General features: G+C 40.8%; 1 protein-coding gene across 1 annotated transcript; it reads right to left on the bottom strand.

Annotated features, from left to right (window-relative positions):
• Positions 1-8,240: 8,240 nt before the first annotated feature.
• On the bottom strand, positions 8,241-10,289 carry LOC117545502 (transcription factor HES-1-like). Its single transcript, XM_034215302.1, has 4 exons — positions 10,034-10,289; positions 9,849-9,944; positions 9,674-9,761; positions 8,241-8,936 (listed from the first exon to the last, which is right to left on the bottom strand). Exons 1-4 carry the CDS (start codon positions 10,139-10,141, stop codon positions 8,485-8,487), a joined length of 744 nt encoding a protein of 247 aa, XP_034071193.1. The 5' UTR covers positions 10,142-10,289; the 3' UTR covers positions 8,241-8,484.
• Between the last annotated feature and the right edge of the window lie 7,921 nt (positions 10,290-18,210).

The raw sequence follows: 18,210 nt of genomic DNA, 5'->3' as shown, positions 1-18,210 counted from the left end.
TTATGACTTTATTTAAAAAATGTCCAAAACTTTGAAAAGGCAGAAAACGTATTTTATTAGGAGAGCGATGGAGGGAGTATCAACATCATTCACTTAAGCAAAGGTTTTTATATTTTATAAATTGTGAAATAGTGCAGCGATACTATCAGCACAATACATTTAAAAGTATAACTAGAATAGCTCTTTCCCTTGTTATATTACTTTATACTTTTGGATTATTATTGATGCATTAATGAGTGGGCATCATTGTAATGCTGTAGGTGAAGCTCATTTGTGAACTGTTTTTTAATTGGGTAGTTTAAACAGTGGTGGAATGTAACTAAGTATATTTACACAAGTACCATACTTGACATCATTTTACTTTACTTCAGTATTTCCATATTATCCTTTTTTTATCAACTACTTATATATATATATATATAAAAAGTGGTTGATAAAAAGTAAAATAAATGGTACATATAAAATCACACACATGCTAATTTGATATAATGCAGGACATCACTACTTAACAATAAGATTGTCTCAAATGATAGACTTGAAGATTAAAAAGCTTGTACAAATGATAAAAACAGGCCTATATAATATTCTTTATAAATACTTTGAATGAGCTACTCTGCATTCTTTTACTTTTGATACTTTTAGTACATATGGCTGATACTTCTGTACTTTATGTTACTGAAATGGGCCATTGTGCAGAATGAGTACCTTCTGTACTTTGATTACATTTTGAAGCTTATATTTGTTGTACTTTTGAATTCAGGGTTTACTTGTTACTGAGTATTTTATGACCATAGTCTTTTTTATTTGACTTAAGTACAGGATCTGAGTACTTCATCCACCAACGGCAATACAACATTAAAGATTAACATTGCTTTAAAATGCTGTCGATAAGTGGTTTCAATTATAGTTGTCACGACGTCATGTAAAATGAACAATATCTCCCTTTGATTTATTAAGTATTACATTGAAATTAATCTAGACTTACTCAATTTTAGTACAAATACCTCAAATTTGTACTCTGAAACTTTTTAATAAATATTTGTAGACTTATATATCTGTCTGTTTTACTCTTAGGATACTTAAGATAGTAGAAGTGACCCATCCTGTCATCCCGGGGTTCTTGGACACCCCTGGATCACTCCGCTGCTCCTGAACACTGGGAGGATGATAAAGAGGTGGGGGGGGGGCTCCACACAACAAGGCACACAGATGGCTACACCTTGAATACAGCACTCTTCCCGGGGTTAATAAGGGTCAAAGGCCAGGGGGTCGATTGGGTCCTCGGTCCGAGTTGAATGACATCACAATTCACATGACAAAAACTGGTGGCCGTCTTACTTCCAACGTTTGGAGTGAAGGCATTTAGCTGGAGGTAATCCTCACTTGAGCAAAACTATGGTTTAAACAGGACATTTAACATTTAAAGTGCAGGGTTGTTGGCTAACGAGCAGCCAGGCATGTGGAAGTTGTCTTTAGTGAAGGTAACAGGGTTCATATAGATCATTTAGGCTCTAAGGAGGAAATCATAGTTTAACAGTCAAAAAGATAAATAGTACCAGACAAAATATATTTTTTATTTATTTAGGAATATTTGTAAGGTAATCCGTCATACGAATAGGCATTCATTGTATTGCAACATCATTTTTAAATTGTACCTCTAAATCTCTTTTTTGAAAACCAGAACCACTCTGATGTTATGAAAACGATATATATATATAATGATATGGAACGTGAAACTTTTTTTGCAATTCAATTGTTCTTAGAAATGTTTAAAATTCCAATTGCAGATCCACACATGTTCATTGTAAGTTTGAATTTAGCCTCCGTTAAGGAAAATGTACGTTTAAAAAGGAATCATGATGACAATAAAGATAATAATACATTACAAAAATAAAAAAATAAATATTTGTGTTACATGGGTGTAATATGGGTCTAATAACAGTGTAATATGAGTGTCACAAGGGTAAAATAAGGGTGTAATTAGGGTGCATAATGGTGTAACGGTGTGGTGCTATTTAGAAAATAGCCCATTTAAAGGTTATTATAATAAATTATTGTTTAAAATTTTAGCCAACATTATTGGTGATATATTTGGTGTCTTTGTGATATTTAGAGAAGAATTTCGACTAAAGTTGAGTGGGTTTAAAGGACTGGTCACTGAACATATCCATAAGATGTACCCCCTGTTTGGTACAGCGTAGTTTCAGAGGTTAATTAAGTTACCTTAAATTCCAAAACATCCCAGCATCCATCACTTTCAATTAACCCCTTGCAAAGTTACAGCGGCTCTGCCCCCCCCCCCCCCCCCCCTCCCTCCGCTGCACGGACACCACGCTCCACACAGCGGCTCCTCAGAGGGGCGAGGACAGAACCAGAGGGGAGGAGACATTATCTGTGGAGACACACAATGTCCGAACCAACACAAAGCACTGGGGGGGTTTCCCACAGAGTTTAGACGGGCCTGTGTGAAGGCGGGTGCAAGGGCAGGGCAGCGTCCTTGGGACAAAGCGTAGAGGTCATCTCGGACTCAGTGCCCGGGGCGAGAATTCAAGAGGAGAGTTTTTGATCTGGAAATGTAAATTAATTGGACATCGGGCTGCTGTGTGTCATCAATGTTATCATCTCTAATATACTGTATTAACAGCGTAGGCATATGTCTGTCTTGAGCACCAAATGTAAGAAATGGTCTCTTTGATAATCATGCTTATTGTTGTTTTATTCAGCATCATTCAAATGAGCTCAGTCAATCGTGTAATGATAACCACCACCAGTCCCTATAATGAAGGCAGGTGTCTATTAGATCCTCTCTCTCAGCCAATGAGATCGTGATACACATCCTCCGTGACACGATGACCCAAACATCTCAAGGACACACAAACGCCATTTTGCACACTCAAAATGTGAGCCTTGCTTACAAACAAGGGTCAATATTTACCCCTCAGTGCACCCAGACCCCCGCATGGAGGCTAAATAGTTTTTGACCAAATTAAGAACAGCTGACCTGATGTGGGTGTTAAGTGGACGCAGAGATGTCCTCAGAATGGTAATCTTTAAGCGTACTGGTACACCAGCTTTTGTCTTCGTCGTCCCTCTTGGCAGATAACAAGAGGCTATAAGCTCCTTATCATCACATTACAATTATTGAGAATGAATCAGGCCCCTGGCCCCTGTGGACCCTACTCTTATACATCTACACTTGTTTTGTTTCCAGCTCTCCAGATAGAGAGGTTTTTAATATGTATGCATGCAGCCCGTCATTGTATTTTGAAGAGACACGGCATAACCTAGCAGCTTGTCTCTGCAAAACAATTGGAAAAATACCTCCCGCACTCCAAATACCAGCAGCCGAAGTCATTTGTGAAGAGGGTTTTGTTTCAGAAAAATATGTTTCTTGAGTGAGCCGCATTAATTATGGGTTGAGTAATGAAGCAGGATTATCAACATTTTACGAATGCAGTCGGTCCCTGTTGTTACTTCATGGTTCCAGATTTTAAGAGCATTGACGTGCTACATTTAAAACTAAATAAATAACCCTCATGTAGATCTATGGATTTTGGCCACATACTCAGCTGTTACCAAAAGGTAAGAAGAAACAAAAACCAGCGAACAGATTCTCATACTCTTTCAACCTAACAGTTGTCTTAGAGTTGTCTGCTATCGCTCAGTGGACAAATGCTTGCCTACATGTTTATAAAAGTAGATAGAATTTATAATCCCTCAATACAGTCTTATTGGGAAAGTGGTGCCAAAAAACACGCAAAGCAGTAGAAAACGTCCTTTTCCACAAGTGTAATGATGATTCCAGTCCAATACAAATGGAGGATTTTTCATCCTTCACAATCACTGGCTCATGTATCAGCCGTTTGGTCATGCTGCATCTTAAGTGTGCAAAGTTCTTCCTTAAAAGGTACCTTTAGTGTTTTCAGAACCTTGGACACTATCTTCCAATGTGTTGGGGCCTAAGTAAGTGACAGGGACAATCATTTTTAAATTGGTCGATTATTACGGGCTGCAATTCAATTCACCTTTTCAATACGCGTCAACTTAACGTGCTTGTTTCTGGGACTAACAGGCTAATATGGAATAAAAAGTGTCTGACAACATTATTGAAAAAGACACTACGGATAAATAAAACCTGTATCTTCAAATAGTCTCCTCAGAATCGTATCTACAGTTGCAAGATAAAGTATGTGAACCCTTTGGAATGACCTGGATTTCTGCATAAGTTGGTCATAAAATGTGTTCTGATCTTCATCTAATACACAACAATAGACAAACACAGTCTGCTTAAACTAATACCACACAAACAATTATATGTTTTCATGTTTTTATTGAACACACCATGTAAACATTCACAGTGCAGGGTGGAAAAAGTATGTGAACCCCTAGGCTAAAGACTTCTTCAAGAGCTAATTGGAGTCAGGAGTCAGCCAACCTGGAGTCCAATCAATGAGACGAGATTGGAGGTGTTGGTTAAAGCTGTCCTGCCCTATAAAAAATACACACCAGTTTTGAATTTGCTATTCTTAAGAAGCATAGCCAGATGTGAACCATGCCTCGCACAAAAGAGCTCTCAGAAGACCTACGATTAAGAATTGTTGACTTGCATAAAGCTGGAAAGGGTTACAAAAGTATCTCTGAAAGCCTTGATGTTCATCAGTCCATGGTAAGACAAATTGTCTATACATGGAGAAAGTTCAGCACTGTTGCTACTCTCCCTAGGAGTGGCCGTCCTGTAAAGATGACTGCAAGAGCACAGCGCAGAATGCTCAATGAGGTGAAGAAGAGTCCTAGAGTGTCAGCTAGAGACTTAAAGAAATCTCTGGCACATGCTAACATCTCTGTTGACGAATCTACGATACGTAAAACACTGAACAAGAATGGAGTTCATGGGAGGACACCACGGAGGAAGCCACTGCTGTCCAGAAAAAACATTGCTGCACGTTTGAAGTTTGCAAAAGAGCACCTGGATGTTCCACAGCACTACTGGCAAAATATTCTGTGGACAGATGAAACCAAAGTTGAGTTGTTTGGAAGGAACACACAACGCTATGTGTGGAGAATCCAAAGGGTTCACATACTTTTTCTTGCAACTGTAAGTCACGCTCAAGGAGAAGTCTCGTTCACTGCATCCACACCATCAAAAACTATTCAGCCATGACATCTAAAATCTTTTATTAAATGGCTTGGTTAAGTACTTGATTCTGATTAGTCCATTTGAACGTTCAGTGTTCTGTTCCATTTAGATAGAAGACCCTTCCTATGGATGCTATTAAGCTATTATCATGTGCAGTCATTTCAATCCGCGGGAAGATGGCTAGTCAACTGAATGTCAGCTGTGGCCAAAAATACACATTTGTTTTCCCTATCAAAAAACACCATGGAAAACGATTTGAATATTTATTTTGTGGTGAGCACAACAAAATAAACTGTTGTCTTCCGGCATGGAGTCACATGACACACTAATGATCGTACAAATAAGACTATGGCAATGCTGAACAGGTTTGTCATTGCAAAAAGTTAAGGTTGCTATTGGAGCATTATGGGATGTCTCCTTTTGAATTGACACCTGCAGCGATAATGATTCGTCGAAGGTCTCCATTGGCGGAAAAAAAAACCAAGATGAAAATGTTCCCTCCGACATTCAACACAACATCTCCTTTGAAGAGGGGATGACTTGTGGTGAAGAAACAGTCTTAGTTAGCTTTAATGGTCCCACCATTATCACTCTTTGTGGCTCCAAAGTGATAAATATTCTTCTTCCACTGTGATCGTGTCATGCCGATACTAAATTCCCCCTCCGGAAGCTACACTTCCACGAATACGTTGTTGACGAAAACAACCAGCTAAATCAAAAAGGGAAGAATTGGAGTGAAGGGACAAAGAACATTGTTCATTCACCATTGATATCGAGTGCATAATCTATTCATTAGCCTTGATGTGAACTACTTCCACCCCCATCGGGCACCATAAGAACAAAACTCACCCACAGGGGCCGGGCAGCGAGGGCTTCCGGTGAATTCCAGGGGAACCTGTCAGTGTGTTTGTGAGGGGAGGCCATCAATCATGGAGCTCTGCAAACCCCGCTACTTGTTTACCGTTCTCTACGTTTGGGAAAATACTGCGGGGTTTTGATTAGGGAGGGGCAGGGATAAGAAACAAAAGATGGAAGGAGGGGAGCAACACCAATAAACTCAAGAGACCTCCTCCATCATAACCTCTCCATGTTCTCCATCACATACAGGTGGATGGGACCTCCACCTCCTATCTGAACAGTTCTCCAGCAGCCAGGACCTGCGGGACAATAAGCCTTCTTTAGCACGGGGAAAGTGACAGCATGGTCCTCTACCCCCCTCCCGGCCATTAAAGCTCTTCCTGGATAAACAAGGGGAAGGCCCTTTATGAAGATGGAGAGGGTCACAAGGAGAGGAGCCATTGAGCCTCTAAAGAGGCCCGTCTTTGTTTTTGTGATCAGGGTCTCCTCAAAGGATACTCTGATAGGAGGGGGAGCTCTTGTTTTTGTCTTTAAGTCCTCTTTACTGCCAGGCTTCTCTCCGCTGTGCCAAAACAGAGATGTAAACTTAATTGACTGTATCATTTAGACAAAGTGAGGAGATTTAATACGTTTTAGAGTGACCAAGAGATGATTCAATTCACTTTTGCATGGATTCTTATGTGGAACTGCAGATTTAAAACTCACATGCCTATTTATGCTTTATATACATACTTGTTATAATCTAGTATAGTGTAGTTATGGATAATTAGTAGGTTATAAGCAGTCATAAATATCCAAAATGACTCATTAGGTCAAATATCAAAGTACTTCGTAATCGCTGGTCAGTCAGAACATTTCAAGTATCATAGGATATCATAAAACACATATTTGTAATATTTTATAAAACTGTTATAATCAATCATCAATAGTTGTGATGCTTTACAATGTGATAATGTATTGTAAAGTATTGGCAAAACATGTTTTAGGTATTTATAGAAATACTACAAACGTTGCAGTGCAAAATAATGTACGATTGTTCCTAAGTTCTTTAAGAAACAAAACAGATATGTTGCACATTTTTAAGTTCTGACCTAATCTTTTAAATTCCATGAATGTGAAACCATGAACAGCCCAAATGGTCGTGGGTTGAGTGAGTGTGTGCCTCTGGAGGTGCCACTGTGGGAAGCTGTCAAAGGGAGGCCCTGTCTTCTGCTGATGGGCTGCCAGGTCTGTTCATGGGTTGCCAGATTTAGGGCAACATGCTGTTGGAGGAGCGTTGTCTCCGGAGTGTGAATGAGAGGCACCTGTGACCCGGGGTCGCGCTCTGCTTGTGGCCCGCTGAGTGAGCACCACGCACAGGACACACGCTGGGACTGTCAGCTTCAACTGTCCGCTAAATGGACAACCGGCTCCGCAGGGCTGACGCTAGGACTGCAAATCACCATTACTTTCAATATGATTAATTGTTTGGTCTATAAAATGGCCGTTGTAATTTCCCAGATCTAAGGCGATGTCTTAAAAATATCTTGTTTACTCCAAATAGCCCAAAAGAAATCCCTTTATTATGATATAAAACAAACAAAAAAAACAGAACATCTTATATTTGAGAGGCCGAAACGGCATGTTCTGCCATATTTGCATGATACATTACTTGCGATACGTTTAATTTAAAAAAACGTTATTTTTCTCTCGATCCAATTAGCGATTAGTTGACTAATTGTTCTATAACAGACTTATATTATATACAAATCAAACTAGATTCACGGTCTGCTCAGTCAAAAATGTTGAATTGAATGAATATCAGTTATCACTCCTCTGGTGGCAGATGATGCAGGGGAGACATCTCAAAGTAACATCTCTAATCCATGACTTATACCAGTATCTTGTTTGGTCTGCTCTTCTTTTAGCCCTGTCTCATGGCCTGATCTATTTCGGCATGATTTCCCATCTGGCACGCCTGCATGTATCAACAGACCCTCGTCGTCTCGGGCTCAGCGCCGCCTCTCAGGTTCCTCACCTCATTAGAGAATCATTTACTTCCAGCCAGAAAGCAGGTTTCACTGTCGCTGCGAAAGTGGATGATGAGGTGTGGACAGGGCACACAGCAGGGGGGCTATGTTTAAACGGCTGGTGTATGATCTTAATTGAAAAAACGTTTCAAAGATCTGAGATGAAGTCAAACTTTTAAGCACTTTTAATGATAGCCTCCACACTTATATAAATCTGTTTTTGAGGGAGGAGAAAAGACAAAGACGCCATGCAGCAAATATTGTACTAAACATCATAGAAACATTTTATTACTCTCTACAAAAATACAGTGCTTTTCAAGAAACTGTTCAAGCATTTTCTGTCCTCCTGTCCATACAAACTCACAGCAAGCAAAGACATGAGGAGAATCTCCTTATGTCCATATATATGTTGTTTTTCAAAAACATTTACAAAATGTACAAAAATATGTTCTTTTGGGTCCCAAAGGTGGAGCTGGTTTCCTACCAAGGTCTCCACACAGAGTCTGAGGTGACGGGAGGAGCAATAGGTGACATGTGCGGACTGTTCTGTGCCCCCAGAGGCATGAGAGCAGAGCTGGGGACCAGAAAAGCAAATTGTCCATCCGGTGTGGGGACCACCTGGAAGCCCCCGTACAGCTTCATGGCCTCTGGGGAGGAGAGCATCGCTGAGCCACTTTTACAGGACATCTGTGGGGCGGGGGCCACAGGGGTCTGTGTGCCGGTCTGCCCGAGTCTGTGCGCCCCTGGGTGAGGCGTGTAGAAGTTCACAGCGTTGATTTGGGTCACGCAGGCTGCCAGGTGGCTGAGGAGACGGGTCCTCACCTCGGTGTTCAGCCCTTCACACGAGGACAGGAAACGGGTGACCTCTCCCAAACACTCGCTGAACCCGGCGCGGTATTTACCCAGGACAGAGGGGTCTGGGTTCACAGCAGCTGGAGAGGGAAATACAAATATATATACATTCATTTAGAAAGATACGTGTGGAACGATAGAGAGAACATTTTTTAAGAATTAAAGAAATAAAGGAATAAATAAAAGTGGAAATATATCGGCCAAAAATTAAGAAAGTTATTTAAGCATTTTCCTTTTTTCACATAATGTTTCTTAATATTTCTGTAGATACTTTGCAAAAGTATAGATCCATTTCATCTTTGCAAATATATTACTCTATTTCTGTTGATTTTGTATTGTTTTTTTATTTTTAAATTATTGATTTTGAAAGCAAAAAGAAAAGGATCATACAAAATAAAGAGAAACAAATAAATGACATTATAAAAAAAACATGAAATAAGTCATTTTTCTGCAAAGACAAATGAATACATTCTTACAAATATATACAGAAATGAATTATAATTCTTATAAAAAGTTGAATAAGTTAATATATGTATTGCACCCCTATCAAGGTGAGATTGATAGAGAATAACACGTGATTAAGAGTTTATGAATAGAAAAAACACCATTAAATAATTGACAAATTGGCTAATTTGAATAATTAAAAAAACGACTTCATTCATTTATTCTTTCAGATGATGTCTGGTGAAAACAAGTCTTAAGGAGAGCACACCAGCTGTGGGTGGGGCGGTGGGCATACATCTTGGATAGCGTGGGATGTTTACCATCTAAAGTTAGCCATCCCAGAATGGCTGCACGCACATCAGCTAAGACATACCGGCCATCTGAAGCCTCTGCAGGTTCCTGAGGTGCTTCACTGTCATCTCAAGGATGTCCGCCTTCTCTAGCTTGGAGTGTCTGGAGCTCTAAACACAGAAAGTGACGGTTAATGATGAATTGCTCATTTAGTTGGTTATTTCAGGTCATATTTAAACAAACACCCAGCTCCTTACATCTTTCTTCAGTGCGTCCAGGATGAGGGTCTTCAGCTGGCCCAGACTCTCATTGATGCGCGCGCGTCTCCGCTTTTCCATGATTGGTTTCGAGGACTTTAAATAGAAAATAAAAGCAGTTGAGAAGACAGTTTCAAATAAAAATAAAAGTTGGAAAAGGGATGTAACGGGAACAGTTGTGCTACCTTTCTGCTCTCGGACAGACTGCGGGGTTTCTCCGGTGTGGAGTCCACACTGGCCGGTGAGGCAGCCGCGGCGGAGGGAGAGGTCCTCTCGAAAGTTCCGGCTGGCATCTTCAGGTTTTCAGTTAAAAAGACTACAAAATAAACTTTATGAACAACAGAAAGAAGCAAAACAACAACAGGTTAGTCCCGCCTTCTGCTGGTACACCTTAGAGCTCTGTACCAATGACAGATAAAGTGACTTCTGTCTCCTCGCCGAGCTGTCAGTCCTCTCCTGTTTCCAGCGCCTCCGGGTGTATTTATAGAGCGCGAGCCTGCACGCGAGCGGCTCGTGTGTGAGTTCCGCGCATTTCATCAGTCCGTCCAATGAGCGCGCGAGACACGGTGCCGGGGAGGCGGCGGGCTCGTGCGACCAGGAGCTCACATTGGCTAGCTGTCAAGATGCTAAAAGCTAATTTACAAAGAATAGATACTCAGAAACTCCTTATACTGCAGTGTGTTAACTCTCAAATGATTATGTGTTAAAAAAAAAGCCATGGCCAAAAAAATAAATGGAGACAATGAGTTTGTGTGTCATATATATTTGTTATTAACGAAACTCGAACCAGGGACAATCAGGTGGCTATACATATATCAAATATCACTTAAGTTACTTTGAAGATTCCAATTTAAAGTATTAATACAAAATATTATCAATCAAAAGTGTATCATGATTATTATAGGATTAATATGAGAAACATGGAGAATAAAACATTGTGGAAAAAAGCTACTCCTTTATTAGCTGCAACAAAGTGATGATTATTACATCATCTATACAAATAATTTCCTACATTAAAATATTGTTGAGAAATCGGTCATTGTGCTGAATGAGTACTTTGGTAGGATGGCTATGTTTTTTTTTTACTTCTACATCAGTGAAATGTTCTCTTTAACTTATCATTATAATAGATTTTTTTTGCACTGTGGAATTACTTGCACTTTTAAACAAATCCAAAACTACTCTTTACTTTTTTCAAAGAAATATCTTTATTTCAGGTGTACAGCAAAAAAAGAAGCTATTCCACATGTATTTCTGTCACTTTTACTCTTCAGTTTTAAGTCAACCTAAATCTATGGATGTGAGATAACTTGACAATTAAATTGTGTTGTTTAACGTTTTGACTTAAAACTGCTGTTTCTGCAAAAGGACATCAGGATTTGTTTTCCCATTATGTTGAAATTGAATATCATAAAAGCCGTGAAGACAACTTACTTTAGTCTTTACAAATGGTACATGTTCTTTCTCTCAGTGTGTGTCCGTCACACACTTCTCGGGGGTCAGTGAATGCGTCAGACCTCGTCCTCTGACACACTCCGGGCCTGATGTCCAGTGAAGAAGAAAATCTGAGACACACTCAGCTGTCCTGGGCTGACGTGAACTCTGACACCTCGTCTGGTATCACAGGTTGGACTCACTGCTGAAGAGCTCAAAGATCTGAAGAGCGGAAATAAGACTATCTTAATCCTGAGTTTTATATCGGCAAAATCTTTCAGGAAAAACCTATATTATTTTTTCTTATGTCCATAAATGACTGAATTGATCATTGACATTTTTTTATGATCAGTTCAATCTGTTCTATTTTATACCAATGATATCACTGCTTTAATTAAAACTGTATAATGTTTGTGAATCAAAGAGTAACAGTATATCAACATTTATACTTAATTAGCTATTTTTTGGTCAGTAGTTACTCTTCAAATTTAGCCTCAAGATGTATGAGACATTTTTCAGCTGCTTTTATATTGAATGTAAAAGGTGAAGTACTACAGTATTATAAAGAGCCTAATATTAGCCTTATAGCCTATATTTGCACAGAGCAATACTTATTTCTAATTTGTATGTAGGAGCCTGGTTTGCTCAAATAAACACACAAATGAACCCGCATTTGAATGGCTCAGATATAAGCCTTGGTATGGTTGTGCATGCACTGATAATAATATATATTTTTGGTTTTTTGTGCATGTTTTCTTCAATCTTCTCCAAATTCTCAAAGATTTCGAAGCTTTTATCTGTGTTGATCAATGTAGATAATTGTTTAGATGTTTAAATAAAATAAAAACATAACATGCATTATTATAATTTGACAATTACATTTGAGAAATGTCCCCTATCCACCAGCGTTTTAAGCAAATTAGACCCTATATGTTCAACATCAGTGAAACCAGACACATGGTGCTTGTTTCCCTGAAACATGGACATCTCTGTCTGGCCTCTGGTTTATCACCGGCTGCCTCTCTCATCTCTGATGGACTTTAAACGTCTCTGTAAAGCTCCTAAATCCACATAATGACCCCAGAAGCCAGGTCAGCATCAGCTTCCTCTCTGTGTGAGCGACACGTCTTCAAGCACCAGCAGCTTCCAGATCTGAGTCGAGTCAAATGAAGTCAAGTCAAGCCCCCAGCCATATAAGTGGCCATCAGTGTAGATATTTACCACTTGGTGTTGCTCTCTGATAGAAGACAAAGACATTAAAAGAGGAGGAACATGCAGTGGGAAAGTGATGCTGCTCTATCTGTATGGCCAACTGTTCTCCTGGGATCACATCAAGTCAATCTTCTCACTGCGTGGTTTAACAAGATGCTCCTTTGAAACAGCCTTAGGATGTGTTAATAGATGACAGGAGAAGAGGCCTCGCAACAATAAATAACATCCTATCAGTGGTGTTTTCACTGCGCCTGCTGCTCCGCCACAAACAAGCCTTTATTGTGCGGATGGTGCTGAGGACTCCAGGTTTATAGGCAGCCCTGATCTGTATCAGTGTGGGAACCCTGGGAGGAAGGGCAGGGAGGATATCAAGGCCTGGCATGTGACTCAAAACAAAAGGAAAAGCGAAGGACAACACGGACAGGGAGACATCAATATTTTTGGGATTTGACCTTAAATGTTCAGGTCAAAATCTTTCCTTAGCCTAAACTTTGATCCAAACAAGATAGACTTACAAAGGTGTACAAGAAGCATATTCTCAGAAACATTACATTTCATTTAGCTAATGCTTTTATTTAACCCTTAAATGGTTTTTGTATCCTGGAGGAAACAGTCAATTACCAGGCTGTGTCCATATGTAAACTGGGTCAAATAACAGTGTTACATGGATGGGTGTAATATGGGTGTAACATCGGTGTAATAAGGGTGTACTGATGTGTAATGTGTGTGTGCTATTGGTGTTATATGGGTCTTATTACAGGGTAATACAGGTGGAATAATAATGTAACAGGGGTGTAAGGTGGAATAATGGTGTACTGGGGGTGTATTAATGTGTAATAGTTAAATAACATTGTAATTTGGCTGTAATGTAGAAAATAAATAAATCATTTTCCTATATAGTTATAATTGTACAATGTAATTGCTCACTTAAGGGTTAAAGCGACTCACAATAAGTGCAAAAAAACCCAGATACAAACTCATAACAACAAGAAACCTGCATGTATTCAGTTAAAATGAGCCCGACCATTTAGTGTTGGTGAATACGATTCAAATGAGCTACTCAGTACAACATTATTATTATTTGAGCTTTAATGGCCAAGTTGCAGTATCAACAGGTGGGATCTCCTTCTGTGACAGACGAATTACTTAGAGAACTTAGCAGTCTGTATCGAAGAGTAACTCGTTCCACCATTTGGGAGCCAGGACAGCAAGATAGCATATATAGAAACAAAGTATTGATGCTTTCAAGCGACTTAATGTAATAAACCATGAAGATACAAACTAAGAAAAGCAAAAAACCTGCAGGTACATGAGCTTCAAATGAGCCGAAGCCTTATAAGTTCTGGTCCATTAACATTTCAATTTTAAATTAATAATCAGGTAGTTTATATTCAAAAATAATATATATTTTCTTTTTGAGTGAAAAAACGAGTTGACAGTCTGTGTGTCGATGTGATACACAAGTTTTTTCGATTTGTGTGTATCATTCAATTTTTCCATGTGAATACAGAGAAAAACTCTAATACACCATTTTTTGGGTAAGCATATGCACAAAATGTGTAATACTACAAACGTATACATATTGCAATATAATTGTATCACCTATAGGCTCTCACCTTCTTTGGCAGTGACTTTTATATAAATGATCATTTATTTTCTCAGACCATAAATAAACATGTCATCCCACACCCCCATTGTACGTGATAGGCTTAGGGGCAGGCCATAATGTTTAACCAATCACAACAGAGCCGTCCAGCTCACCAATCAGAGCACACTGGGCTCTGGTTTCAGACAGAGGGTGAAAAGAGGTGCTCCAAATCCAAATATGACCTCTGAACATTTGTATCTTCTGAGGTCATTTCAGAGATGTTCCTTTTTATTAGACTAGAAGGGCTCTTATATCTGGACATCTGTGACTTCCTCCATGCAAGTTATTTCACAGCTTGCATGGTTTAATCGAGAATTTCATTTTTGCAGTAGAGTCTCTCCGCAGTCTCCTCTCCATCACCACCTGGTCTGAAAGCTGTGGCCCCCGCTTTCTCCTCCACCCAGCCACCAGCAGCGGGCAGAGAAATGAGCATCCTCATCACCAAATCATGCAACGCTTCTCCTTTCAACTGCTGGTATGAAAACATCTCAGGCCAGGAGGGGAGGGCACAGACAGAGGGGATCACTTAAACATCTCCTCCAGCGCTCAGCTCGCTCTCCGTGCCTCCTTCTCCCTTTGAATCCCCCCTTAAAGAGGGAAGGGGGGTCCCTCCCATAGCAACTCCCAGCCCCCGGCTCTGCCTGCCTTTTGTCCCCCTCCCCAACAGCAGTTTCTGCTCCAGAAGCCTTAGACAAGGCCTCCATTAATTGCGGGCCTGTGTGGAATACACGTGGGACAAAGGGCCCAACAGAGTGTCCGGCCCCCAGACAAGGCTGGAAACAAGTGGTACAGGAATCCTGCAGAATAGACTCGTCCTGGCTGATGTCACTGAATACATTTACCTACCTCAGAGCACATTCACTCTGCGCTTTGTTTTATTTGGACAAAAAAAAAAGAAGGCGAAGGGGGAGGCAGCGGTATCAATGGAAAAGAGAAGCAGGAGCCAGGGGGGGGCTCAAGGATGGGAAATAACTGGTAGTCATGGAGATGGGCTGAATCAAAAATATGGTCGAATTTAGTGGAGGCAGAGATGTAAAAAGGGTGGAGGGCGTTAGATTAAACCCTGCGTGAGATAAGAGAAGGCTGAAGACAGAGGTTTAGTTTCTTTTAGCGCATTCAGCCCTGTTTATACGGCAATAAAGAGCGGATAAAAGAGCGGGAGATTAGGAGACTCATCTAGGCTCATGTTTGTCAACAACAACCTGAGAAGTTTCAAGTCAGCTTATTCCAGTCAGCACACCATGAGAGGATGCTGTGGCAAGGGAAGCTGCGGAGGAAAAGGGGACCATAGCAACGGGTATTTCAGAATAACAACCTGCCATCTGTCACCTAACGTGGTGGGTTCTTTCTTCCTTGTTTTTTTTTTTTAAAGCCAGCATTTAGATCTTCAACTTGGAGGCAAAGGCAATGAGACTGAAGTCTTATTGAACTCTGGGTCTCGTCCTTTGAAAAGGGATCCCAGTCATCGCCTTATCCCTCATCAAATTGAAAAACGCTTTAAGAGATTCTAAGAGAGGCCTCACATTTAATTTTTAAAACCCAGACATGAAAGTGTTTCCAAACCACATTCAGCAATGGAAAGTCTTTAAAGCACTAGTTAGCATGTAGATTATATGCATTTCAATGAATTGTCAGAGTATCTAAGTGTATTTACATGTTAATATGTCCAGGGATACTATCGTCTTGAAAAGGTGTTGGGGGAGGTTGGTTAACTGTTCTGTTCTCTCTTTTGACCATGGGAATGTGATTTCTTTGTGCCATCAAGGTTCAAACACATTCCTGTCAGGCCATGGATATTATGAGCATTGATTCCCTGCAGCAAAACAACCTGTTGCTTCTGGATTCAAACGAAGGCTCCTTCCCATAACATACTGCAAGGTTAAACAGGGAGGTGATTCAGAACAATACATGAGAACAAGCCACCATGAGTAAGGACATATTCAAACCTTTATTATCATGAGATGACAGAACAGGTTTGTATAAATCATTCATAAACAATAAATACCCATATAGTCTCAATGAAGATCTAAATATAAATATAGAAAGCCTAAAAAGTAGCCTACCGACAGAAAACTAATATTTTACAGAAAACATAGTCTAGATTCTAATCGTAGTTTAGTACTGGTCTTGGCATTGGCCTAGGCCCTAGATAGTCATGATAGACGAGTCTGGTTTTAGCATCCGTAGCATAGGCTAGGACTGACTGACTGAGTTAAGCCTGAGGTTAGAGATGTGTTGCTATGGAACAACCTGTCATAATGTAGGCTAGCTTTAGCTAACTTTTTTGTCTGCTTCACTGTTTGTCCATTACAGTTGCTAACTGTTCGAACTGTGGGTATCCATGGCTTTGTTGCTAACTTTAAGCTAACTATTTAAACTGTTCAACCATTACTTTAAGCTAACTCTTCGTAACTATTTTCCCGTAGCCTTTTGTTTTTTAGCTAACTCTGCTAGTGCTTATCTTTTACTTTTAGCTATCTTTTTTTTAATGTTTATCCATTACTTTGAGGTTATTATAATTTGAACATTGTATGAATTACTTTGAATACCTTTTAGCTAAATAGACCATCTATCTTAGACTTTTAGTACTTCAACTGTGTATTTATTACTTTTACCATTTCCTTGTGGTTAATTGTTCATTAATTTAGGCGTGTCCTTCCTATCCCTATTTTCCCTAAAACCCTGTTTTTTACGAGCACCTGGCACACCCTTTTTCTATGGAACGACAATCTCTCTTTCGTATACTCTAAAGTGAAGTTAGCTAGTGTTTGAGTTAGATCTTTGTCTCTCTGCTGGATCGCCTTGAGTTGGCTGTTTCATATCAGCGGCGGCCAAAAAGCTTCAACAAGCGCCCTGCTGATGCACTGCCATGCAGTGCTTATCCTCATCCAAGCTTAGTCCATATCCATGAGTGTGTTTGCATTGGGATTTATGAATGTGAAGATGGCCCATTCTTGCCTCTCAAGATGACTCACAAGACCAGCATTTTGGCCACTTACGCTGTGAAAGCAGCCTGGGGGATGCCCTTTCAGCACTTGAGGACCTCTGGCTGAGTCCCCTTCACACGGGAGATCAGCCTCACTTGGGAAAAAGTCCCTGCTCTTTACGGGGGAGCTGTCCTGAGGGATGGCGCGCTCCTTGTCCCGGGGCCTCCCTTCTTCACCTGCCGGCTTAGCGCTCATCGCTTATGCACATAATCCCTGGTTAGTGCATGTGATCCACCAGCCCGGGCCCAGGCCCCCGGGACTCCCCTGCTCACATGCTTGCTGTGTGGCTCCTGGGTGGCCATGGCAACTCTCATCTTCTCATGACAGTTAGGCCTCAGTCATGGCTCTAAGTCCCTCTTCAGTCTCTGTGCGTCTTTTTCTGTCCGCTGCTTTCTGTCTCCTAAAGCCCTCCTCTCTGTGTGTTGCTCTATCTATGGCTCTCTGTGTCTCTTTTCTCCCACTGTGGCTGTTCCCATGCTTTAGCCCCGGCTGAGCCTGAGAAAGCGGCTATAACTCAGCAACAGTGTGGCACCTTCAGGGGCCACAAAACGCATTATAATGCCGTTCTATTATCAATTTAAACTGCAGATTGTGGACCAAATGAAGACCTGACCTGGTTTTTTATTGTGAGTCTGATCTGTAAACTGAGATTGTAAGATACTCTTGTGCACTTCTTTTCAGTGCGCTCGCTGCAGGCCTCTGAGTGCAGATCATCTTGCAACCCTGCAGCCTCAACCATTAGTTTGTGTAAAGCGCTGAATATCGCACGGGCCCTCGAGGGAGAGCCAGAGAGGCAACCCGGCAGTGCTGTGTGGCCCGGCGCTAACAAGTGTCACAGTGATCCGGGCCCGTCCTCCCCCTGTGTGAACGCCATGTGAGAGGCGGCTACATGCATGCCCCTGCCACCTCCGCACAAGGCCCTCCATTGACTTCTAACCTGTTGAGGGACCACGGAAGACAAAGAGCTGCGGGGCGGGGCCCGTCCCTCCGACAAGCCTGTGAACAAACGTTAACACGGCTGCAACTGTCCACCCCCTGAATCACTGAATTTATTGACCAACCACAGAGCCCATTCAGGCCT

The sequence above is a fragment of the Gymnodraco acuticeps genome, unplaced genomic scaffold (genome assembly GCF_902827175.1).
Source record: "Gymnodraco acuticeps unplaced genomic scaffold, fGymAcu1.1, whole genome shotgun sequence".
NCBI lineage: Eukaryota > Metazoa > Chordata > Actinopteri > Perciformes > Bathydraconidae > Gymnodraco > Gymnodraco acuticeps.
The sequence above is the reverse complement of the archived record's forward strand: the minus strand, read 5'-3'. Positions and strand labels throughout refer to the sequence as shown.